This window comes from Rhinatrema bivittatum, chromosome 7 (genome assembly GCF_901001135.1).
Source record: "Rhinatrema bivittatum chromosome 7, aRhiBiv1.1, whole genome shotgun sequence".
Classification (NCBI taxonomy): Eukaryota; Metazoa; Chordata; class Amphibia; order Gymnophiona; family Rhinatrematidae; genus Rhinatrema; species Rhinatrema bivittatum.
In genome coordinates this window covers 100341689-100368140 of record NC_042621.1, presented here as the reverse complement: position 1 = coordinate 100368140, position 26452 = coordinate 100341689, and the positions used below count along the sequence as shown (strand labels likewise).

At 42.6% G+C, this 26452-nt stretch overlaps 1 protein-coding gene and 1 long non-coding RNA gene across 2 annotated transcripts in view; one reads left to right on the top strand and one right to left on the bottom strand.

The window, feature by feature from the left end:
• Window positions 1–9778, top strand: part of CFDP1 (craniofacial development protein 1) — a 210633-nt gene extending 200855 nt beyond the window's left edge. The window contains exon 7 of the mRNA XM_029608805.1: window positions 8856–9778. Within this exon, the coding sequence (XP_029464665.1) occupies window positions 8856–8907 (52 nt within the window). The 3' untranslated portion in view covers window positions 8908–9778. The remainder of the gene's footprint in view (window positions 1–8855) is intronic.
• Window positions 5361–26452, bottom strand: part of LOC115095307 — a 43561-nt gene continuing 22469 nt past the window's right edge. Inside the window, exon 3 of the long non-coding RNA XR_003857744.1 lies at window positions 5361–5538. This is a non-coding gene — a long non-coding RNA (uncharacterized LOC115095307). The remainder of the gene's footprint in view (window positions 5539–26452) is intronic.

Genomic DNA, 26452 nt, shown 5'->3' with positions numbered 1-26452 from the left:
CATCATAGTTTTTGATTTGATTATTAGGAATGTAGATAGCTGCTTGACTGGTGGGCATGAGGATCGCCTGGTAACATGCCTACCTGGTGTGCAGGTAGCGGACCTCACATGTCACCTAGATAGGATTTTAGACAGTGCTGGGGAGGAGCCGGCTGTCATGGTACATGTGGGCACCAGTGGCATAGAAAAATGTGGGAGAGAGGTTCTGGAAGCCAAATTTAGGCTCTTAGGTAGAAAGCTTAAATCCAGAACTTCCAGGGTAGCATTCTCTGAAATACTCCCTGTTCCACGCACAGGTCCCCAGAGGCAGGTAGAGCTCCGGAGTCTCAATGCGTGGATGAGATGATGGTGCAAGGAAGAGGGATTCAGTTTTGTAAGGAACTGTGGAACCTTTTGGGGAAGGGGGAGTCTTTTCTGAAAGGATGGGCTTCACCTTAACGAGGGTGGAACCAGGCTGCTGGCACTAACCTTTGAAAAGGATATCTCTTAAACTAGAACAAAGGGGAAAGTCGACAGTCGCTCAGTAGCGAATGGTTTGGAGGGAGGTATCTTTGAAGGATACTAATGAAGCATTAGAGTTAGGGCATCCCAACAGAGAGGTTCCAATAATAAGAAAAGCAGTCTATGTGCCTATAAGTAAAGAATCATCTGAGCTAAAAGATTCCAAATTATCCCTGACAACTGAAAAGCAGAATTTTAATACAAACATTTCAAAGTGTGTTTTTTATTTGTATGCTAATGCCAGAATAAAGAAGTAAGTTGGGAGAATTAGTGTATAGCAGTGAATGATGTCATAGACTTAATTGGCAACTCGGAGTCATGGTGGAAAGAGGATAACCAATGGGACAGTGCTATACCAGGGTACAAATTATATCGCAATGACAGAGAAGGAGCATCTGGGAGGCAGAGTGGCGCTTTATGTCCAGGATGGCATAGAGTCCAACAGGATAAAGATCCTGTATGAGAATAAATACGCAATCAAATCTTTATGGGTAGAAATCCCTTGTGTGTTGGGGAAGACTATAGTGATAGGAGTATACTACCGTCCACCTGGCCAAAGTGATAAGACAGGCAATGAAATGCTAAGAGAAATTAGGGAAGATACCCAAATTGGTAGTACAGTAATAATGGGAGATTTCAATTACCCCAATATTGATTGGGTAAATATAACATCAGGACATGCCAGAGAGGTAAAGTTCCTGGATGGAATAAATGACAGTTTTATGGAGCAATTGGTTCAGGAACTGACAAGAGAGGGAGCAATTTTAGATCTAATTCTCAGTGGAGACCAGGATCTGGTGGTAGAGATAACAGTGGTAAGGCCGCTTGTCAATAGTGATCATAACATGATCAAATTTGAATTATTGACAGGAAGGGGGACAGTAAGTAAATACATGGCTCTAGCACTAAACATTCAAAAGGGAAACTTTGACAAAATGAGGAAAATAGTTTAAAAAAAAACAAAAAAAAAAAACCTGAAAGGTGTAGCTACAAAGGTAAGAGTGTGCAACAGGCGTGGACATTGTTTAAGAATATCATCTTAGAAACGCAGTCCAGATGTATTCCACGCATTAAGAAAGATGGAATAAAGGCCAAATGATTGCCAGCATGGCTAAAAAGTGAGGTGAAAGAGTTTATTTTAGCCAAAAGTTCTTCATTCAACAATTGGAAGAAGGATCCTTCAGAGGGAAATAGGATAATGCATAAGCATTGGAAAATTAAGTATAAGACATTAAGAATTTTAAAAGAAGCTGGCTGTAGAAGCAAAAACTCATAATAAAACCTTTTAAAAATATATCTGAAGCAGAAACCCTGCGAGGGAGTCGGTTGGACCATTAGATGATCGAGGGGTTAAAGGGGCACTTAGGGAACATAAGGCCACCGTAGAAAGACTGAACAAATTCACTGTTTACTGAAGAGGATGTTGGGGAGATACCCAATCCGGAGATGGTTTTCAAGGGTGATGATTCAGATGAACTGAATCAAATTATGGTGAAACCTGGAAGATGTAGTTGGCCAGATTGTGAAAAGTAGTAAATTGCCTGGACTGAATCGTGTACACTTCAGGGTTCTGAAAAAACTCAAAAATGAAATTTCAGACCTATTAGTAAAAATTTGTAACCTATCATTAAAATCATCCATTGTACCTGAAGACTGGAGGGTGGCCAGTGTAACCCCAATATTAAAAAAGGGGTCCAGGGGAGATCTGGAAACTATAGACCAGTGAGCCTGACTTTCAGTGCTGGAAAAAACCATGGAAACTGTAATAAAGAATAAAATGACAGAACATTTAGAGAGACATGGTTTAATGGAACACAGTCAGCATGGATTTACCCACAGCATGGATTTACCTCACAAATCTGCTACATTTTTATGAAGGGGTTAATAAACATGTGATAAAGGTGAACCGGTAGATGTAGTGTATTTGGATTTTCAGAAGGCATTTGTCAAAGTCCCTCATGAGAGGCTTCTAAGAAAACTAAAAAGTTATTCAATGGGAGGCGATATCATTTTGTGGATTGCAAGCCGGTTAATAGACAGGAAACAGAGAGTAGGATTAAATGGTCAGTTTTCTCAGTGGAAAAAGGTAAATAGCGGAGTGCCTCAGGGATCTGTACTAGGACCAGTGCTTTTTAATATATTTATAAATGATCTGGAAAAGGGCATGACGAGTAAGGTGATCAAATTTGCAGATGACACAAAATTGTTCAGAGTAGTTAAATCACAAGCAGATTGTGATAAATTGCAGGAGGACCTTGAGAGACTGGGGAGACCTGGGTCATGTAATGATTGTCCATTGCTGGACTATGTGCTTCCTTGGGGGGGTGAGGGAAGTATATGCACTTATGGCTGGGGTAGTGAACCTCAGCCAGGTGCTTGGCAGTCTGTTCTGAGATCGCCCTGTGCCTGCCCTGGTGCCCTTCGGGTTTCCGGCCCGGTGATGAAACCCTGTTCTACCGGGCTTTGCGCATGCGACTCCCCAGCTTCCCATCTCCTAGTGGAGTTTCGGGATTTCTCCCCTGGGGCATTTGCTTTGTTCCAAGTGAGCTGAGGGCTCTATCTCAGTGGGTAACTCCCTGAGAGATTCGGCAGTAAGTTGTTTGCTTGGGGTTCATAGACATCCTGGCGACTTGTGCTTGCCCAGCAGTCCACCTGTCTGCCTCCTTGTGTTCTTTGCTCCTTCCAACTTCCGGTTGAATTGTCGGGGGGAGAGGAGGACAAGCTAAGGCACTCATGGTATATCTTCTGTATACCTTCAGGGCAGGGTACACCGCGTTTCTCCATATATTTTTGCCATGCTGTGGCCAATACTGCCTTTAGCTTTTCTCATTTCTCTAGGCCTAACAGCTCCCCTGTGCTATCCTGTGCCATAATAGATTAACTTGTTCTTGACGAGCTCTTGGGTGAGCTTCAGGCGGCCCATTATGATTGCCAGCCAAACCTGGGTACCCTTCTGCAGAAACATTCTGTCCTCCTGATGTCAGCGGTCCGCAGTTTGTCTCTGGGGGCTCTCAGGCCCCAGTTTATTTTTGGTTGTCTTTTAGCACCAACAGAAACTGTGCATTCTTCTTCTAAGAGTCTTTCTCCTGTTTACATCTCAGGGTTCTTCTGTATCTAGGAGGTTCTAGACCATCTGTTGTCAGAATTTACTTATCAGGAACCCTGCTTGTACTGTTTTCTGTGATGTGGAGTTTGCTCCACATCACATTACTCCTCTGCCTTAGGCACCCCTGCTGTGCAGGAGAGTTGGTGTCTCAGTCTTTTCTATAGTTTTTCTTTGTAGAACTTAGTTCTTCTCCAGCCTGGACCCCTGGTGGATCGACTGCCTCACAGCCAAAAGAGAGAGAGGTGGTGCATTCTGCACTGTGCAGTTTCTCGTTTTGTCTTGATCGAACAGCCTATAGCTAGGGATTCATCCATGTGTGATGACTACAATCCTGCTTGTCCTAGGAGAAAGCAGAGTTGCTTACCTATAACATGTGTTCTCCTAGGTCAGCAGGTTGTTAGTCTTCATGAAACCCACCTGATTCCCCTGGGAGTTGGTTTCTGCCTAGGGGCAGGATGATGACTACAGCTGCACATGCTCAATAGGGCATGTTTGAGAATTCTAGAATCTTTGAGATCAAAGTTCCATGCCAGGCTCCATCTGATGATGTCACTCATGTGTGAGGACTAACATCCTGCTGTCCTAGGAGAACATCTGTTACAGGTAAACAACTCTGCTTAGCTGCATTGGAGAAAATACAGAGAAGGGCGACCAAAATGATAAAGGGGATGAAAAGGCTCCCCTATGAGGAAAGGTTAAAGAGGTTAGGCCTGTTCAACTTGGAGAAGAGACAGCTGAGGGTGGATATGTTAGAGGTCTACAAAATCTGGAATTCATTATCAGAATTCATTACCAGACAATGTGGTTATGCCAGTTAATGTAACTGGGTTTAGAAAAAGTTTGGATAAGTTCCTAGAGCAGAAGTCCATAAACTGCTATTAATCAATAAAGATTAGTAGCTTGGGATCTATTCATTTAATAGGTGGGCTTGCCAGGTACTTGCCAGGTTCTCGTGACTTTTTTTGGCCACTGTTGGACACAGGATGCTGGGCTTGATGGACCCTTGGTCTGACCCAGTGTGGCATATCTTATGTTCTTATGTTCTCCTTTACAGTGGAAAGATACTTATCTTAATATTCCACGTGATACATCTAAATAGAATAGCTTAAATATTAGTAAAACCATTGATGATATACATGCTCAGCTGCTAGCATGGCATGAAGTACCTTGTTCCTTCTTTGGTAGGTGTGGAATATTTAAAATGACCCTGCTGCCAAAACTATTATATAAGCTACAAATGCTGCCATGTTGGATGACTTTCATTTAAATTGGTAAACATGCAAAAATTAGATATAATACTTTGATGAAGCAAGAGCATTTGGAGGATTAAACTTACCATATTTTCAGTTTTATAACGCAGCTTGTAAAATGCGATATTGTTGGGAATGATATTCTGGAATTTATAAATGTTGTATTCCTTTGATGGAAACCTTGATTGCTGCAATGTTGACTATGGGTTTTCCGAATGCCAGGAATAATATGATACCTGCAACTGTGAGATCCCATGTTATTATTTAGGCCTGTTTTATTGACTTGGTGGTTTTTATGTAAGTGGTGGGGAGTGCCTCCTTATATCTCAGATTTATTCCCATTAATAGGGAACGCAGATTTTGTACCAGGATTACAACCTGCGGTTTTTCAAGAAGGAAAGACAAAGGGGATTCAAGATGTTTCATAGTATTTATTGAAAAGCACAAAACATACTTTTTTCTTTTGAACAGCTGAACACACCATACACATCATCTAATAAGCATTATTTTGCATGCTTACAAATTTGTCTCTACATTACATCTTTATGATGTCTTTTTCATCCAGATTCTCTGTTGGCTAGCTTCTGCAAGATGAATAGACGCCCATAATACTTTATCTTATTGGTATAAACTTCCACTTTTAAAGCGGTCCTCTGATTTGTGTTCTTCTTTTGCGCAGATCTGGAAAGATAATGTTAGGTGCCTCAGTTACTCCTGATGATTTGAATTGGCTTATAAAACATCCATAGATTTTAAATATCAGGCGTTAGGCTTGAAATAATTGCTTCACTGCTATATTGATATAGGATGAGCATTCTGTATTGATGAGGTTGATTTGGAAGCTTGTATTAAATGGTCATATTGACAGAGGCAGTTTAATTCCTCACTTTTTTTTCTTTGTGGCAAAGCTATTCCCTTTTTGGGAAAATGTTTTGCCTACTGTCAAAAAGATACTTGCAATCAAATTCCCATTGAATGTTACATGTCTGTTATTAGGCTGTATGCATTCAGCCCCTGGATTATCTAAAGCTTATGTTAAATTTACAAGAATAGCCATATTACTGGCAACATTTTCTATTCTAAAACATCGGATTCTTCTATTCCAGTGCCTCCCATATTATGGGTTCAACTTCTGGCGGACTGAGCTCAGTTGGAACGACTAGACGTTAAATTCACTTGATGACACGTTAACAGGGATTTTGTAAAAGCATGGGAATGTTTCTATTCTCTTTTTCCACAGAAGTTTCTAGATAAGTTACAAATAGTGGCTTATTCTATCGACTGGTGCTCACGTAAGTGAGGTACTATCTCCCTGCGCTCAAGTGATAAGGACTGTGGGTATGGATGAAACATGAAAGCTGGAATGTTTGGGTTGTCTTGCGAGTTGACCAGGTCAGTCTCTCTTTGTTCTTCATGATAGAATAATAATGTGATGACTCTCTGGAAGTGCATATTCAGGTGGACAGGTTTTGATATGGATAGTTTGTATTTAGTTCTGTTGTGTTTCTATATCGCGTTATATATATAAAAATTAAATTAAAAAAAGCTGCTTACAGCTGGATAGCACTATATTGGCACCAAAAGGAAGCATGATGCCCTGTAGCAATAACCTAATCTCAATTTGCCTCTCTGTTTTATTTTCCCAGATGTATAATTTCCAAATAGATGCAGTTTGTCTTCTGGAGCAGAAATGTTGCATTTTGAAACTAAACTGGAATAGTCGTACCATTTTTATCAATAGAGGAAGTAGCAAAGGAAAAAAAAAAAAAAAAAGACTAACTTGTAGGTTTTTAATAAATGTCGGACCTTGATGCATATTTCCTGAATACATGGGATTTATTTACTCTTCTACAAACTGCTACAAAAGATTTGAACAGATTTCTGGAGGAGAGGGCCATTAACACTTAATAGCTAGGCATGGAAAAGATTGCCACGTCCTACATCTGGGAATAAGCAACATCTTCAAATGGCTTGGATTGCTGGGCTCAATGGGCCACAGATCTGACCTAGCATGGCATTTTTTTATGCACTCTCTTAAGATATCTTGTGCTATCTTAAAAGATAATCATCAGAAATTACAAAAGGTATTGAAGACTTGGCTATTTAAGCAATTATGCTTGGAGCATTAAGTCTAATATGATTTGCTATTGTCAGTTTTTATGATTCTTTTTTTGTTTTTAATGTGTGATAGTGAGTTATATTTATTATATTTCAGGCCTAGCATTTTTTGGTTAGGTTGTTGATCTTTTTTGTTAGGTTTTATATTTTAATTACTGCTATAAGATCATTGTACTTTTTTATTATTCTGCTTTTTGGCATTTCAAAGCGGATTACATTCAGGTACTATATTGTTTTACATGATGATATAATTAGTATTTTATCATTTTTGTGATTTTATTTTGTATTTGTATATTTATATGAAAAGCAGTTTGATATCTAAATGAAATAGTGGTAAATCAAGACTATAAATAAACTTTGTTTCTCAAGAGATATTTCATTTATGGTCCCCTTGTATGGTTGTCTTCTCTCACACTGCTCCACCATAGAACAGTTGCAACACCGGCGTCAGTAGTGCTTGCTTCCTACACATTACTCCACCACAGAATAGGTAGCATATGCAGCAGGAAGGCAGCCATCTTTTATTGTTTTACAAGCCGTTAAGCCCGTAACAACGGGCTACATTAAAAAAATATGTTTTCGGTTCAGTTTTCGGAAACGGCACTCTTCTACACTTCTCCCTCACTCCCTCCTTCCCCTTGCTCATTCACCTCAGTCACTCATCCTCCTCCCCCTCGGTCACTTACCCCCCCTTCCTCCACTCACCTCCCTTCCCTCAGTCTTACTCACTCTTTCTCCCACTGCCTCCCTCCCCTCTCACTGAAACCCCCCCTTCCCTCACTCCCACTCCCTCCCCCTTCCCTCCTCAGTCACTCCTCACCCTTTCCCAATCCCATCCTTCACTCTCATCCCCTCCCTTCCCCTCTCAGTCACTACGCTATGTGACTCACTCCTTCCCCTGCAGCACGGCACATCTGTCAGAGCTCTCGATGTTCCTGCTGTCCCAACTCCCTCCCCCCCCCTCCCCCCCGATACTCCTTGTCCGTGCGCTGAACTCGCGCGGTTTCTCGTCTCCATGGAGAGAGATGCACGGCACGTCGGTCAGAGCCTATCTTTTCCTGCCATCCCCTCTCATCTTCCCTTTCCTTCCCCCCTCATCCACAACCCCTTCCCTCTCCCTCAGCCCTCCTCCACTCCCTCTTTTTCTCTTCTCCACAACTTCTTACCCTTCCCACTTACTCACATCTTCTTTCTTTTCCTTCCATCCCCTCTCATCTTCCCTTTCCTTCCCCTTTCCCTCTCCCTCAGCCCTCCTCTACTCTCTCTTCTTATATTCTCCAGAACGTCTTACCCTCATCCGTTTTCCGTCCATCCCCTCTCATCTTCCCTTTCCTTCCTCTCTCACCTCATCCACAACCCCTTCCCTCTCCCAATGTTGTCGCACCAGCGGCAGCAGCTCCTCGGGTCCCTCATTCTTCCTGCAAGACGTCGGCCTCTCACCCGCCACCCCACGGCCCTGTTAAGCGTGGCCCTGCTCTCACTGGACAGCGCAGACACGGAGATGAGAGGTCTCCGGGGGTCTCTGTTTCTCGCGCGCCTCACTACCGGGCTCATTGCTGGCCCGCCCGATGCTCAGATACCCCTGTATATTCTCCGCCTCAGCCCGACCCCACATCACCCGGAGCCCACAAAACGCCACGTCCGCATGCGCGGTGCGTCGGGCATGTGCTGTCTGTTCCGAGCATGCACAGTAGAGCTGCTCTCTACTGTGCATTTGCGGGCCGTTGGTCAGAGCCCTTTTATATTGTAGATTGTTTTACCAACCTGCCCTGTTCTAGAGAGTTGATTTACAGGTGCAACAAGGATTTTTGTATCTCTGCTGAACTTAATAACTGTTGTTTTGTGTGTGACTTTGTGTGATTTTTTTTTTTTTGCTGCAGATACATTGAACGTAAGGCTTTCCTGGACCGTGTAGATTACCGCCAGTTTTGAGCTTGGAGCGAAATATCCGACTGAAGAACATGAAGCAGTGATGCCCATGGGAAAGCTGCAACAGTAGAGAGCACCATGGAGACTTGTGCCATCCTGCCAGCATGTGCGGGTGCTGTATCTCTCTGCCTGCAGTCATCAATAGACAGACTAAGAAACTGGAAATGATCCTTGTAATGTAAATCAATCCTCATCCATCCACCCTCCTACTGCTAGGTCCTATTGTTGTAGAGCAAGGAGGGGCCCGAAGGATGAATACACTCAGGGGTTACATTGTAACACGTAGCAGGTTTGGCCCTGCACTGGAGTCTGTGTTGGGAGCCATCTTCAAGCTCTGGGTGACGCTGGCGCACATTTTTCTGATCCTGATGTTGCTTCTGGTGAAGGCAGTGGGCGGCTTGGAACACCAGCAGATTCCTTCGGAGATAACCAGGCTGGTGGAAAGCAGAAGATACAGCAGTAATGCAGGGTCCTCTGCACATACTGAAAGGTTGAAGGGTACTGAGGAAAGATTTGGGAAAGGGAGCTACCCCTTTCGCACTTGCTGCTCCGCGTGTATCCCCCATGCTCTCGCTGAGTACTGAAAGCTTTTTAAATGAGACAAAATGAGTCAGTGGTGGTGGTCTTCATTGCTACCAGTGCTGAGAGCAAGCTGCTGATGTCCAGCACTGTCTCAACATGTCTTTGTGCCTCTGAGCCCGCGAGATTCACCGTCCGTGGCACAGTCACCGCATCGTATCGCCAAGACTTGTGCAGTATCCATTCACGGTTTGTGTTTTGTGCTTGAAGATTCTATGTGTATTGTTAGTTTTATTTTTGTAGTATCTGCCACAGCAACAATAAATCCATGAACTGTTTTCATGTAATTATTATAGATGGCGTGTGCGCACATATGTGTGTGTTCATATTTTAAAATGGCATGAAGGAAGAGGGGGTTATAGTATGAGTCTCGAGCATCTTGTAATTTTATATGTATCTAAATATTCTATTTATCCCTCAGCTACCACCATCCAGCAACTCTGTTATGATCTTCACAGGACAGAAAGGTTGTTTGGGAAGTAGGGAAGATGGAAAAGTGCTTGACAGGGACAAAGAACTGCTAAGGTATTGTCAGAGACAGTATATAGTGAGAGGCTGTGTCAAACACATTCATGCAGGAGCTAAAGAGAGTAAGGGAGGATGCGTGATAGAAAATTGGGCCAATCTGGAGATGTTAAACACAATACTACAAGTGAATAAAAAAGGTCCAGGCAGCAAGGTTCTGTAACCTCTGTTGCTGATGCAGCAGTGAACATTTCAGCAGAGAGAACATGATTAGAGATGTTGAAAATGTGGGGAAAACAAATGCATAACTTTTGCTGGCTCTGTATCACCTTGTGCTGGCCAATTTTAACTTTCTATGTCTCACTTCTACTGCCAGTGCTACCACTGACTGCACATAAACTTGTGCACAGCACTTTATCTCCCTTTATTTCACTTTTTTTTTTTGTCCTGCCTTTGGGCTTTCAGCTCATTTAGAACCAGTCTCTAGTGAGTTATAGAGCCAGGAGCTTTCATAACACACCATTTAGTCCAGCCATTGCAGTGACCGTCCTTGGCCATCAGCCAGATACTGTGGCTCCTTCTAAATCCTGGAACATATGCACCCTAACATAAGAACTTGTCAGACTGGGTCAGACTGAGGTTCCATCAAGCCCAATATCCTGTTTTCAACAGTGGCCAATCCAGGTCACAAGTGCCTGGCAAAACCCCAGGCAGCAAATAGATCCCATGATGCTATCATGCAGTGACAAGTAGTTGGCTAGTTCTTAAGTCTATTTGGTTAAGAACAGTATATTTACTTCTCCAGGAACTTGTCCAAACCTTTTTTAAACCAGCTACACTAACTGCCTTAATCACATCCTCCCATAATGTATTCCAGAGCTTAGTTGTGCATTGAGTGAGAATTTTCTCAGTTTTGTTTTGAATGTGCTACATGCTAACTTCATGGAATGCTCCCTATTCCTTGTATTTTTTTTAAAAAGTAAATAATTTACATTTACCAGTTCTATTTCACTCAATATTATATAGACCACTATCATATTCCGCAACCATCTCTTCTGCAAGTTGAATAGCCCCAACCTCTCTAGCCTTTCCTTGTAGGGGGGAGCAGTTCTATATTCTTTATCATTTTGGTTGCCCTTCTCTGTGCCTTTTCTAATACAACTATATCTTTCTTGAGATGCTTCGACCAGAACTGTACACAGTACTCTAGGTGCACCTCATCATGGAGCGATTCATAGGCATTATGACATTTGCCGTTTTATTCTCTATTCCCTCCCTAATAATTCCTAACATTCTGTTTGCTCCTTTGGCTGTCACTGTACACTGAACCCAAGGATTTCAAAGTAATGTCTAATATGATGCCCGGATCCTTTTCCAGGGCGATAACTCCTAATATGGACCTAACATCGGTGTAACGACTGTGTGGATTACTTTTCCCCATGTTCATTAGTTTGCATCTTGTCCACATTAAATTTCACCTGCCATTTAAATCCCAGTCTTCCAGTCCTCACAAGATCCTCCTCCAATTTTCACAATCCGCTTGTGATTTTAACTCGAAATGATTTGTATCAATCTACGAATTTGATCACCTCACTCATCATTTCCCTTTCCAGATCATTTATAAATGTATAAAAGCACTGGTCCCATACAGATCCATAAGGTCTCTCCACTAAGAGAGCTGACCATTTAGTCTTACTGTCTGCTTCCTATCTTTTATCCAGTTTGCAATCCACAATAGGACATTGCTTCCTATCCCATGACTTTTTAATTTTCTCAGGAGGCTCTCAAGGTGCACTTTGTCAAAAGCCTTCTGAAAATCCAATACACTGCATCCTATATCCAAATAATGTAAGTCATCATTAAGTGATAACTCTGACTCCCCCCCTCCCCCCAGGGACTGTGAACACTACCTGCAGCTTCCATCCATCCCAGGGAGCAGAAATCTGGCCTAGGAATCACACCCAATTCTGCATGGCTGCACGTATCTGCTGCTGAGCTTTCAGCAGGCCTATGCCTGATTTCTAATGCCAGCAACACCACTGATTCCTCATGTATCTCATTTTAGCTCCCTTGTGCATAAGCAGTAGCAATAACATTGATCTTTATCCCCTTTCCCCTTTGGATGTTTGCTCGTAGTCTGGACACCAGAAATGTGGTGCCAGACCATCCAGCCCATGTATCTCTTTAAATGCTTTGACAGTAACATTTAGATCAGCGCGTGGGCACTCTTTGGTGTGTGTGTGTCAGCGCACCCCCAGATGCGTGGCTATTTTATAACTTGCATGCGAATATGCATGTATGTTATAAAATTGCCTGACCGCATGCATATGTGCACCTAATTTTAACTGTGCGCACCTATGCGCGTAAATCCCGCTTCTACAGTGTAAGTCGTGGAATTGTAAAAGTGGCGCGAGTCCAGTCCATTGCTAGTTTCACTGATTTGTCCATCAGTTCACCCAGGTAACAGCTAGGTCCTCCAAATCCTCCTGGTTTGATAGTCTGCACTCCGTCCAGTTACCCCAGACCCTTTAAACCCTATTTATTTTGTATTTTACACCTCGTCCCTAGCAGGAGTAAATGTATGCACCATGGGATCTGGGCCTGCACCCAGGCTCGTAAGTATTTACGTGCACATCTCTTGGGCAGGCCCCAAAACACCCCTGCCTGCCCTGACCTCACCCATTTATGAAAACGTTTGGCATGAGATACGCGTGCATCTGGGCGGCTTTTAAAATTTGGTTGGCACACGCCAGCCCGACTTGTGCGCGCATCCCCCAGTTGATTTGCAGGCTTGACTTTTAGTTCAAACAATTATTGTTTTAAATGATAACAGTCGATCAAGGCTGAGGATGCAGGGTTTCTTATGTATCCATACATAGAAAAACATAGAATATAGCATTGTAGATGTAGACACTATAGTCAACCCTTTCCCCTCCTCCCCCACCCATACAAGAAGCCAAACCTCAGCACTGAGCTATCAAAATACAAAACCAATAATAATGCCAGTAATCATCAGTTGTTCGGAATCAGATAATGCTTGAATATACGGTTCCCATATCTGCAGAAATTTGCGTCGATGATTCGGAGAGAGACGGGAAGTCATGTTGTTCATCTGCACACTCAGAAGGATGGGATGTCAGGTCCTTTCCAGGGAAGGAGAATTGTTTTTTTCCCCACTAAACTCGCATTTTTGAGAAATAAACGAGGCCCAATACCCCAAACCAGCAAAGGGGGAATACAGTCAAAGAGGAATAATTTTGGAGATAACGATAATGAAATTCCCAGCAGGTCAGCAACATAACGCACAATACGATCCCAAAAACGTTTAATTAAGGGGGGCACCCCCAAAACGAGTGGGACAATGTACCAATATTTATACGACATTTTTCACAGATCGCTGAGGGTAAGAGTTTGGAGTGAAATGCCACTGAAGTAGACATACATGTCCTCCAAAGGAACTTGTATTGCATTTCCCTATAATGCATATTGGGGGATAGAGCAGACACATGTTTAAAGCAAGACTGAAGAAGCAGAGGTGCTGAAACCGTAAATGCCTCTTCCATATTCCATCTTTCCGCCAGTATAGAGCATGTATCTGTGCGTGGAAGGCTTTTTAAGCTTTTGTAGTACTGAGACAAAGAAGGATGCTGCACTTTGTCAAAAAGAAGCAGGGCATCCAAAGAGTGAAATACCTCTGGCTGTAAAGGGGCCACCGCTAAAGATTTCACATAATGTTGTATTTGTTGGAAAGGGAACACATGGGAATTACTAAGACCATAGAGGTCTGTCAGCCCTTGAAACGTAAATAGATGACCTTAGAGGCCCAAGACTGAAACCTAGCAGATTGAGAGCCTGGAGTGAAGTCTAGATTACCATGAATTGGCAATAAATAAGGCACATACGCGGGGTATCGACATCAGTTTGGTTAGGGTAATCCATGCTTGTCTAATAGGGGAAATTTAAATATTAGACATAGGGGAGGTCGAAAGTCTATCCCTCGGAGCCTGCAGAACATCCTGCAAATCTAAAGGACCCACCATTGCTCTCAGTGGAGAGGTTGACAAAGAAAGAGTCCCCTAAGAGCCACTCTCGCACGATTCACAAGTTACTAGCCAAATTGTAAATTGCCAAATCAGGGACACTCGGGCCCCTTGCAGGCTGGGCTTTTAAAATTCACCTCTTTGCTTCTAAAGTGTGTTGAAGTCACAAGTCTAATAGCTGGCCGATTTCCAAATGAGTAATTCTGCTGTTTGAATCAAAACGGTGATGAAAGGTTTAAATATAATAATCTTCGTTGATAGAGGTGGTAACATTAAAGCCTATGGGAGATAAAAGTGTCAGGGAGCAAGCACATCTCTTCAGTTGCTGGCATGTTGGAAGCTTCTGTGATCATGTATGAATGGAATCCACAGACGCTACAATTATGAGAAGAAAGTCTTAGCACACCATGCTTGCATCAGAAGTCTGGTGGCAGCCGGATCCCAGGCAAGCAAACAGTTCAATAAAGATCAAACAGAATGACATGCGTGCTCCATGGCACAAAATAATAAAAGTGCCTGGCTAGACAAAGTCTTCCCCTTTATTTAGAGTCAAAATGATAATGGCCAGACCCAGGAATTTCTGCTGGCCTCCCCAAAGGTTTTACGTGCAAAATGTTGCCTACTTTGAAGGGTTGGAGTCGGAGCTTCTCACATGATTGCTTTGTACGGTTCATCTATAATTCTGAAGAAAAGCCCCATAATGTTACCACTTCACAAACCCTGTCTGTAAACAAAAGAAAAGCTCCTCTCTTTAACTTTTGCAAAATGCTTTGGTGCTGTAATTGCAGTTTGGTCAAAGTTAGTAAATAAACTAAACTTAAAATGAACCAATCAGGTACAAGGTGTGTGCTGTAATTTGTGACTCTTACATGGGCTTATGCCCAGGGCTTCAGGGCTGTTTTAAAAATATTGACTTACAAGAAGAAATGTTTAAATAGTACCTGAGTATTAGTGCATGCCATGTGTATATTTGAAATACCAACAAAAAAAAAAAGGCTGAAGGGAAGGCAGGACATGAGTGCAAACATAGCAGAGGAGCAGCGAGACTGCTGCTCTAGAACAGAGCTCCAAAGCACTCAAGGGCCCTGTGGATGCACAGGAGGACATCACCAAACAGTAAGCAAGAGGCTTGGGTTTTAAGAAACTTCTGCCATGGTGGAGGGCTTCTAAATGTATTTAATCAATAATTGGGGGTTTCTTTTCAGCTCCAGCTTGCTTGCTTGTCAGATCCATTAATGTCAGGCTCAGTACTTATGTCCGTGGGCTTGGTCGGTAGGGTTTTTTAATTTTTTTTTATTATAATTCTTAGTAAATCGTGTGCCCAGTTCATGATGTGTAATACACAAATATAGTATGGACTGCAGGGTTACAATGGGAAATGTCTCTGGAGTCAAGGACCTTGTTTTCCAGCAGCAAATCGGGGGTAGATTTTTGCTGCAAGAATTAGAAAATTCTGCCACACAGTTTGAGCTTCTGTACCATATTTGCATAAATGTGCATATAGTTTAAAATGAATGATGCACAATAAGATTAATTTACATTTTTCAACATTTTCCAATGAAAAATTATAGTCTTCCAATCTATGTTTTTATGTAGCCCTTATGTTTTTTTTCTATTTTGGTTTTCTTGCTTTTGTTTTATACCTATCTTTTCTCTTACCTCACCCTCTCTTTACCACCTGGCTTCTCATCCCAAAGATCTCTCTTCTCTCATCAGTCTCTTCTGCCTCTCATGTTTTGCTTCTTCATCTCCCTGTTCTCTCCTTTTCTTCCTCTGCCTGGCTGTGGCACAGGCCCCTCTTCCATCCAGTTCAGCCCTAAGCAGAGTGGGAAACGGCAACAAGGCAGGCAATGATATTCCATGATTTTTACAATTATGAGGCAGTTTCCACGGCTGTGGAATGAAAAACTGATGGCCCTTTCCATACTTTTACTCGCCACTGCTTACCCAAGATTCCATTATTCCTTAAGGCACAGAACATGATGAACGAGGCACTGCTGTTGAGAAAGGTAGAAAGTAGTCCTTCTGGCACAGCAATTAGTGATGCTTTTGGGAGGTGGACTGGGGTTAAGGGGGTGTTATTCATAGTAAAATTGACATCAGTAAAGAATTATAGACCTTATAAGTGATGAAAAGGAGTCTGTTTTTACAATGCAGCTGGCACTGCAGTGTACAAATAGACTCTTGTTAGACTTTCAAACCAAATTATTCAGATAATTGAGAATTTGAGGAATACTTTTTGTCCAGCTAGTGATTGTTTTAATGCTCCTTTTAAATATTTGAGGGAGGATTTGGCAGATTTTATCACTCACTTTTATAAATAGTTCTTTACATATGAGGGTCATATACCAGATAACTTGAAGATTACTTTGGTTCATCCAGTTCTTAAAAAATCTAATCTTGACCCTTTTGATTTAATATTTGCTCAATTTCTAACCTGCCTTTCTTAGCCAAAATACTAGGAAAACTGGTTCTGAAGCAGTTGCTTTCCTTTATTGAGGATCAGTCTTTACTAGATTGATAACATTTAATGTTATCAATAATAGAATGATAACATTTGAGCCATGCCACACTACCTTTAAAGTGAAACTCAAGACTTGGCTCTTCCGTCAAGCTTTCCCAGAGAGCTAAAGCAAGAAGAACAACAACCACCCTTGTCTTACAACAATAATGTAATGTCCATATTGCTTATATTACTTCAGTTATATGTTCCAAGTTGTGTTCTAAGTTGATCTTAGTTGTTTCATAATTGATTGCACTTTATTTTAGATTATCCGTTTATTATATACGATATGTTCCTTGTAAACCGCCTCCCCGGCGATAGTTATCTCTGTTAAATGTGAACCGGAGTGATATGTATTGTATACAGGAACTTCCGGTATATAAAAACCAAAAATAAATAAATAGATGATTTTCAGTTTGGCTTTAGAGTAGCTCATATCACTGAAGCACTTTTATCTGTTTGACATATTCTGGCGAGGTTTTGACCAGGGTAAGGATTTGCTGTTAGTGATGTTAGATTTATCCTCTGCTTTTGATACTATCAATACACCATCATGAAACACATTTAAAGCAGTGTGGTCTTTCAGCTGTTGTCATTTCTTTGAATCTTTTTATGTTTGCCGGCACGGTATACTCTAGGTCATAGTTCATCTATGTTTCTATTTTCCACCAGGGTCCCCCAGGGTTCAGCCCTGTCGGCAATACTTTTCAATTCAAGCAAATTTTAATGTGGGATACTGCCTGTATGCAGATGATATTAAGTTCTTTGTACCTTATTGAAGACATAATAGAGTCAACTTTAGATAAGACTGGTGTGTTTGAGAGCTAATAAAGGTTGGATACTGGAGAACAGATGGTGATGAACTTGAAGAAAACAGAAATATTATACGTTTATCAGTTTCCAAGATTTCTGTCAGTTGATAACATGCAGATCACAATTTCTCAACTAGTCTGGAATTTAGGCATTATTATTGATTCCTTACTATCTTTTCTGCCTCAGGCTAGAAATGTTATGAAGAATTCCTTCTGTAAAATGCGGATGCTCCAAAAGTTAAAACCTTTTTTTTGTCTATTGCTGATTTAAGAACACTACTTCATTGTCTGGTGATCTCGTCACTTGATTATGACAATGCCCTTTACATTGGGCTTCCCCAGTCTGCCGTTTGTGCCTTGCAAGTTGTTCAAAATGCAGCTGAACGCATTGCCATTGAGACACCAATCTGAGCACTTGTGTAACTTACATTGGTTACCTATCAACTAGAGAGTTAAGTTTAAATTGCTCTTATTGTTGCTTTAGGCAATCCGTAGTCTTGCACCGAAATGTGTTAAGGCCATCCTTAAACTTTATCAATCCTAGAAATCTCCGAGGTTGGCATCAAAGAATCTTTTACATGTCAGTCAGTTAAGCAGATTAGCCTTTCAGAATCTAGAGAGCAATTTAGCTGACAAGCTTGAGCCTGAAACATCTTTGCTAATGTTTGGGAAATTAATAAAGACTCACTTTTTTAAGCAAGCTTTTCAATAGATAATGGGGTATTTTACAAATGACAAGAATTAACCAGCTTTCTAGTGCTTTTGACAGTGTAATTTATGTTTTAGTTTGTGGCCTGTTTTAATGATTGTATTTATTTGTGTATTGTATTAAGTGTTTTAGCATGGATGTTAATGTTGTAAACCACCTAGCAATAAGAACATAAGAACATAAGAAAATGCCATACTGGGTCAGACCAAGGGTCCATCAAGCCCAGCATCCTGTTTCCAACAGTGGCCAATCCAGGCCACAAGAACCTGGCAAGTACCCAAAAACTAAGTCTATTCCATGTAACCATTGCTAATGGCAGTGGCTATTCTCTAAGTGAACTTAATAGCAGGTAATGGACTTCTCCTCCAAGAACTTATCCAATCCTTTTTTAAACACAGCTATACTAACTGCACGAACCACATTCTCTGGCAACAAATTCCAGAGTTTAATTGTGCGTTGAGTAAAAAAGAACTTTCTCCGATTAGTTTTAAATGTGCCCCATGCTAACTTCATGGAGTGCCCCCTAGTCTTTCTACTATCCGAAAGAGTAAATAACCGATTCACATCTACCCGTTCTAGACCTCTCATGATTTTAAACACCTCTATCATATCCCCCCTCAGTCGTCTCTTCTCCAAGCTGAAAAGTCCTAACCTCTTTAGTCTTTCCTCATAGGGGAGTTGTTCTATTCCCTTTATCATTTTGGTAGCCCTTCTCTGTACCTTCTCCATCGCAATTATATCTTTTTTGAGATGCGGCGACCAGAATTGTACACAGTATTCAAGGTGCGGTCTCACCATGGAGCGATACAGAGGCATTATGACATTTTCTGTTTTATTCATCATTCCTTTTCTAATAATTCCCAACATTCTGTTTGCTTTTTTGACTGCCGCAGCACACTGCACCGACGATTTCAATGTGTTGTCCACTATGACACCTAGATCTCTTTCTTGGGTTGTAGCACCTAATATGGAACCCAACATTGTGTAATTATAGCATGGGTTGTTTTTCCCTATATGCATCATCTTGCACTTATCCACATTAAATTTCATCTGCCATTTGGATGCCCAATTTTCCAGTCTCACAAGGTCTTCCTGCAATTTATCACAATCTGCTTGTGATTTAACTACTCTGAACAATTTTGTGTCATCTGCAAATTTGATTATCTCACTCGTCGTATTTCTTTCCAGATCAGTTATAAATATATTGAACAGTAAGGGGTCCCAATACAGATCCCTGCAGGCACTCCACTGTCCACTCCCTTCCACTGAGAAAATTGCCCATTTAATCCTACTCTCTGTTTCCTGTCTTTTAGGCCAGTTTGCAATCCACGAAAGGACATCGCCACCTATCCCATGACTTTTACTTTTCCTAGAAGCTCTCATGAGGAACTTTGTCAAACGGCTTCTGAAAATCCAAGTATACTATATCTACCGGTTTCACCTTTATCCACATGTTTATTAACTCCTTCAAAAAAGTGAAGCAGATTTGTGAGGCAAGACTTGCCCTGGGTAAAGCCATGCTGACTTTGTTCCATTAAACCAGGTCTTTCTATATGTTTCTGTGATTTTGATGATTTAGAACACTTTCCACTATGTTTTTCCTGCACTGAAGTCAGGCTAACCGGTCTGTAGTTTCCCGGATCGCCCCTGGAGCCCTTTTTAAATATTGGGGTTCCATTTGCTATCCTCCAGTCCTTCAGGTACAATGGATGATTTTAATGATAAGTTACAAATTTTTACTAATAGGTCTGAAATTTCATTTTTTAGTTCCTTCAGAACTCTGGGGGTGTATACCATCTGGTCCAGGTGATTTACTCTCTTCAGTTTGGTTCAATCAGGCCTACACATCTTCTAGGTTCACCGTGATTTGATTCAGTCCATCTGAATCATTACCCATGAAAACCTTCTCCATTACGGGTACCATCACCAACATCCTCTTCAGTAAGCACCGAAGCAAAGAAATCATTTAATCTTTCCTCCGCGATGGCCTTATCTTCTTCTATGTGCCCCTTTAACCCTCGATCATCTAACGGTCCAACTGACTCCCTCACAGGCTTCTGCTTCGGATATATTTTAAAAAGTTTTTACTGTGAGTTTTTTGCCTCTACAGCCAACTTCTTTTCAAATTCTCTCTTAGCCTGTCTTATCAATGTCTTACATTTAACTTTCCAATGTTTATGCTTTATCCTTTTTTCTTCTGTTGGATCCTTCTTCCAATTTTTGAATGAAGATCTTTGGCTAAAATAGCTTCTTTCACCTCCCCTTTTAAACCATGCCGGTAATCGTTTTGCCTTCTTTCCACCTTTCTTAATGTGTGGAATACATCTGGACTGTGCTTCTAGAATGGTATTTTTTAACAATGACCACGCCTCTTGGACATTTTTTACCTTTGTAGCTGCTCCTTTCAGTTTTTTTCTAACAATTTTTCTCATTTTATCAAAGTTTCCCTTTTGAAAGTTTAGCACGAGAGCCTTGGATTTGCACCCTGTTCCTTTTCCAGTCATTAAATCAAATTTGATCATATTATGATCACTATTGCCAAGCGGCCCCACCACCGTTACCTCTCTCACCAAGTCCTGTGCTCCACTGAGAATTAGATCTAAAATTGCTCCCTCTCTCGTCGGTTCCTGAACCAATTGCTCCATAAAGCTATCATTTATTCCATCCAGGAACGTTATCAATATCGAGTGCTTCCCTTCGGCCTAGCGTCTGTACCACGAGTCTTCACCAAATGCCTCGTAGTTGTAGCAGCTTTCCTCAGGAAAGAAGGTGTTCACGTCTACCCCTATCTGGACGACTGGTTTAATCAGGGCTCCAACCCAGCAAGCCGCTCAGTCGTCCCTTGTTTTGACCCTACACACTCTAACTTCTCTAGGATTTCTCGTCAATTACAGGAAATCCTACTTAATCCCATCTCAAAACTTGTCGTTCATTGGGGCAGACTTGGACACTTTACAAGCAAAAGCCTTTCTACCTCGACAACGAGCGCTAACACTCGTATCTCTCGCTCACGAGTTGCAGTCTCAACATACAGCAACAGCTCGCCAATTCCTCGTCCTGCTGGGACACATGGCGTCCTCCATCCATGTTACACCAATGGCCCATCTGGCCATGAGACTCATATATTGGACTCAGAGGTCACAATGGATTCAAGCTATACAGCCTCTGTCGACCATTGTCCACATCACCAACTCTCTCCGTCTGTCTCTCGCCTGGTGGAAAGATCAGACCAATCTCCTCCAGGGACTGCCCTTTCAAGTGCCAGATCCTCAACTCATTCTCACCACCGACGCTTCCAACCTCGGGTGGGGAGCCCACATGGACAATCTACAGACACAAGGATCTTGGTCTCCAGAGGAAGCCAAATATCAGATAAACTTCCTAGAACTTCGAGCAATGCGATATGCTCTCAGGGCTTTTCAGGAACGCCTATCAAATCACTTCATCCTGATTCAGACGGACAACCAGGTGGCCATGTGGTACATCAACAAGCAGGGAAGCACAGGCTCCTTCCTCCTGTGTCAGGAAGCTGCGCAGTTTTGGGCGGAAGCACTCTCCCACTCGATGTACCTCAGGGCCACCTACTTGCCGGGAGTGGACAATGTCTTGGCAGACAAACTGAGTCGCGTCTTCCAGCCAAACAAGTGGTCTCTCAACCCTTCAGTGGCGACCTCAATCATTCGCCAATGGGGATACCCCCAGATAGACCTCTTTGCGTCCCCTCAGAACCACAAAGTGGACAATTACTGCTCCCTCATTCAGAGCAAGCGCTCTCAGCCCAGAGATGCATTCTCCCTCTCTTGGGCAACTGGTCTGCTCTATGCATTCCCTCCACTTCCTCTTCTCTCGAAGACTCTCGTGAAGCTACGTCAGGACAAGGGAACCATGATCCTGATAGCACCTCACTGGCCACGCCAAGTGTGGTTTCCCATTCTCCAGGATCTTTCCATCCGCAGCCACATTCTCTTGGGAACGGACCCGCATCTGATCACTCAAAACGGTGGATGCCTATGACATCCCAATCTTCAGGCCTTGTCCCTGACTGCATGGATGTTGAAAGGTTAATCCTTCAACCACTTAACCTTTCAGATTCGGTTTCTCGTGTCCTGATTGCTTCACGGAAGCCTTCCACGAGGAAATCTTATTCCTATAAATGGAAAAGGTACACATCATGGTGCACTTCGCAATCCCTTGATCCCTTTTCCTGTCCAATCCCAAGGTTTTTGGACTATCTCTGGCATTTGTCAGAGTCGGGTCTAAAGACCTCTTCCATCAGAATGCATGTCAGTGTGGTAGACGCCTTCCATAAAGGTGTCGGGGATGTCCCTATATCAATACAACCCCTTGTAACATGCTTTTTGAAGGGCTTGCTCCATATCAAGCCACCTTTACGTTCTCCGGCCCCTTCTTGGGACCTTAATCTGGTTCTTGGTCGGCTCATGAAATCTCCATTCGAACCTCTTCTCTCCTGTGACCTAAAATATCTCACATGGAAAGTGATTTTCCTTTTAGCTATTACTTCAGCTCGCAGGGTTAGTGAATTACAGGCCTTAGTTACCTATCCGCCTTACACTAAGTCGTGCAGGACCGGCGGTACTCACGCACTCCCACCCTAAATTTTTACCTAAGGTAGTTTCGGATTTTCACATTAATCAATCCATCATACTACCTACCTTCTTTCCAAGGCCCCATTCCAATCCAGGGGCTCTGCATACCCTTGACTGTAAACGGGCTCTAGCTTTCTATCTAGACCGAACAGTCGCCCACAGGAAGAGTACTCAGTTATTCGTCTCTTTCTACCCCAACAAATTAGGGCAACCTGTGGGTAAGCAGACTCTCTCCTCCTGGTTGGCGGACTGCATATCTCTTTGCTACCAGCAAGCAGGCATTCCTTTTCAAGATCGTGTTAAGGCACACTCTGTGAGGCCATGGCGACTTCAGTAGCACACCTACGCTCGGTGCCGCTTCCTGACATTTGCAGGACTGCCACCTGGAGTTCTCTCCACACCTTTGCAGCCCACTATTGCTTGGACAAAGCCGGAAGACAAGATTCCATCTTCGGCCAGTCTGTCCTGCGTAACTTATTTCCAAGGTGACATACCCACACCCTTCCGCCTGCCCAGTGGGGTTCAGGATGCCCTCTACCAAATTCCACCCGAGTTGTTGTGCCTGTTGCACGCCATTGGGTACATTTGGTGCATGTTCGGACATCCTCAGCTTGGTACTCGCCCATATGTGAGGACTAGTATCCTGCTTGTCCTGTGAGAAAGCAAATGTTGCTTACCTGTAACAGGTGTTTTCTCTCAGGACAGAAGGATGTTAGTCCTCACAAAACCCGTCCGCTGCCCCGCGGTGTTGGGTTCGTAACGTTTTCTTATTTTATTTTAGGCACTATCTGTAGCTTTTTAACAAGACTGAAGGGGGACCCCTGCTGGCTGCAGGGTTAGTGCCATGCTGGGCATGCCCAGTAGGGGGCCAGTCAAAGTTCTGGAAACTTTGACAGAAGTTTTCCATGATTGGGCTCCATCCTGTGATGTCACCCCATATGTGAGGACTAACATCCTGCTGTCCTGTGAGAACACCTGTTACAGGTAAGCAACATTTGCTTTTCTTTAAAATCCTGTGGCTGTTAGTTTCATGGAATGTCCCCTTGTTTTAATATTATTTGAATGGGTAAATAGCCATCCCTAATTTACCTGTTCCATCCCACTCATGATTATAAAAAATTCTGTTAATAACCCCTCTGTTGTCTCTTTTTAAAGCTGAAAAGCCCTAACCTGTGTAGCCTATCATGCAGAATTTAACGAGTAGGAAGCACAAACAAATCCCGGTCAGGATCACTGGGGATATGTCTCTTAAGACATCACAGATAGGATTATCTCATTCATTAGAGATCCAACAACTTGAGAACTGTGTATTTTGGTACAAAGTGAAAACACAGCAAGGGGCAATCGAAAACTGGCAGAAAAAAAAATCTTGTCGCTTTCTGTACACTGAAGAAACGGGTAGATTTTAAAAAAGATGCGCCCGGGCAATCCCTCGACACAGCAGCAATGGCTGCCATGTTGCAGGCCTCTGGCCCCGCCCCTTCCCCATCCCTATCCCTTTAGTAAAGCCCAGGGACTTACACGCGTCCCGGGGCTTTACGTGCGCTGCCGGGCCTTTCGAAAATAGGCCCGGCGCACGTAACCTTTTGCAAATCCGGCCCACAGTGACTAACATTTTTATCAGTTGTTCCTTCATGTCAATTTTCAGTTATTTGTGTTCTCATCTGCTTTCTCTTACTCTTTCTTGTTCTTTATTGTACTTGCATGTGTAGTATCAAATAAACATGAGAAGACCTGGCTTTCTCTATTCGTGGAATGTCACGCAGAAGCACCGTCCTACCAGGTTTGTTTTGTAAATTTCTCCTGACCTGAGGTGGCTCTGCTGTGCCAATTACAAGCAGCCTCCCGTGTCATTGCTGCTGGCCCACATCCAGAGGGCTGGCAGGAATCCGCCCTAGATGTCACTGAAAGGACGGGAAGCAGTCTCACTCCCCCCCCCCACCCTGCTTTGTTTTGACACAGATGTGTTTGCTGACTCGGGTCAGTGTGACAGGAAACACCTTTCCAAGCGGCAGGAAGTTTCAGAACAAGACAATTGAACTGTGCTCCTGGGAGTAGGTGAAAGGAAAAGGCAGGAGGAAAGGCACAGCTGACGTTCTGGGATAACTGTGGATGGAGCTAGCATGGGCAGAGTCCCCCAGTTTCCTGGGGCAAGACTTTTCAAAATGCGGCAGCAATTCTGTGGCAAATTGCAAACTTGTGCGGAAGGATTCAAAAATCTGACACTGCACCAAAGGCCATTTTTGTACCGAAAACCATTTACGTTACTTGTAAACAATAATTAAACCTTATACAAATACAAAATTTGCGTGAGTTCCAAAATCAACATTCAAAGTTATAAGCTTTTACTGTGAAATGTCACTCTTGTTTTTGAACTGAAATAGCATAACCATCCTTTTTATATTTTTGCGATAAAGTCCTTGCATTTCTGAATATATATAAGCCTATGTATACTAAAAACGCCTGCAGCATCAGCAGTTTAATGTGCTGTTAATTACATAGACTGTAATTTGTTGGACAATGGTAACAAGCCCAAGATGGGGTTGAATTAACAATACGTCTGTGCACAGTAGTGTCAGTCATCAAGGCTTCTATGAATTGAAATTAATGCCCTCTTTGCCAGCTGTGGGATGGGAGAAGTTGCAGACTTCCAGAAACACATCCACATCTTAGTAGCTGGGGTATGGTTGGCCACACATAGATGTGCAAAAGCTTTTGTTAAAGATGAAATTCCTCTAAGGGGACCTCATTCTATATAGGAGTTATATTGAAATAATCTTTGGTTTGATTTATGAGATCCCTGAGAGATGGCACATTCCTTTTTTTTTTTTTTTTTTTTAACTTTATTTAAGGCATATTTAAACACACCCTCAGGCTGATGCAGTATGGTTCGCTCGGCCGAGTGCATGGCTTTACGTACATTTTGGATGTGCTTCCAAAGCCCCTCATGCAATAAGAGGATTAGCACATCCAACTAGCGCATAGTTAATAGTGCTCATCACATGTAAATTCATATTGATGAGGTTATTAGCTTTTACCCCGAAGCAAAAACTTGCCGCGTGGCCATGGCGCCCATTTTAACGCTGCAAATTTAATGCCTGCCTGGAAGCAGGCGTTAAAGCATGCAGCGTTCAAGGGCGGACAAAAAAAAAAATCCTGCTTTCTGTGATTTCTCCTACTAGTATCCTAGCAATATTAAATAGGAGGAACCACAGAAAGCAGCCAAGATCTGGCCCAATCAGAACCCCTGCCTGCAGTGAGTGAAGGAGTGAATGCATTAATATTAAGCGTCGGCTACTTGATATTAATTCACTCCTTCGTTTCCTGCTGATTGGTCCATTCGCTGTCACATGTCAGTGAAAAGCACCAATCAGGTACAGCCCTGCCAGTGGTGGGGTGGGAGCTCTGGCCAGGCTGTTCTAGACGCCAGCCACATCTCCTGGGCTTCCAATGCAGAGCGGTAGGAATGCACAAATTACCCACTGTGCATCACTTTTAGCGTAGCAGCTCATTTGTCTTTTGCATTGAGTGCCCATGACAGGTGGATGTGCGCATGTTCAAAAAAATGTGCACCCAGTCTGCACGCACAGTTTTTACATGCTGATATTGCATCAGCCTGCATGAGCATGACAAAATCAAAAAAATGTACACTGTATGGGTAAACACTTCAATAAAAGAAAAAGGTCCAAGAAAAAACAAAGATAAAAAACAAAGCATAATATATAAGGTATACAGTCCCATCTTCTGAGCAAAAGAGATGGAACATTCTGACAGCTTTCTCTGTCCACTCCAACTTCACCCCTCCCCTCCTGTTCCCTTCAGGACAGGAAGAG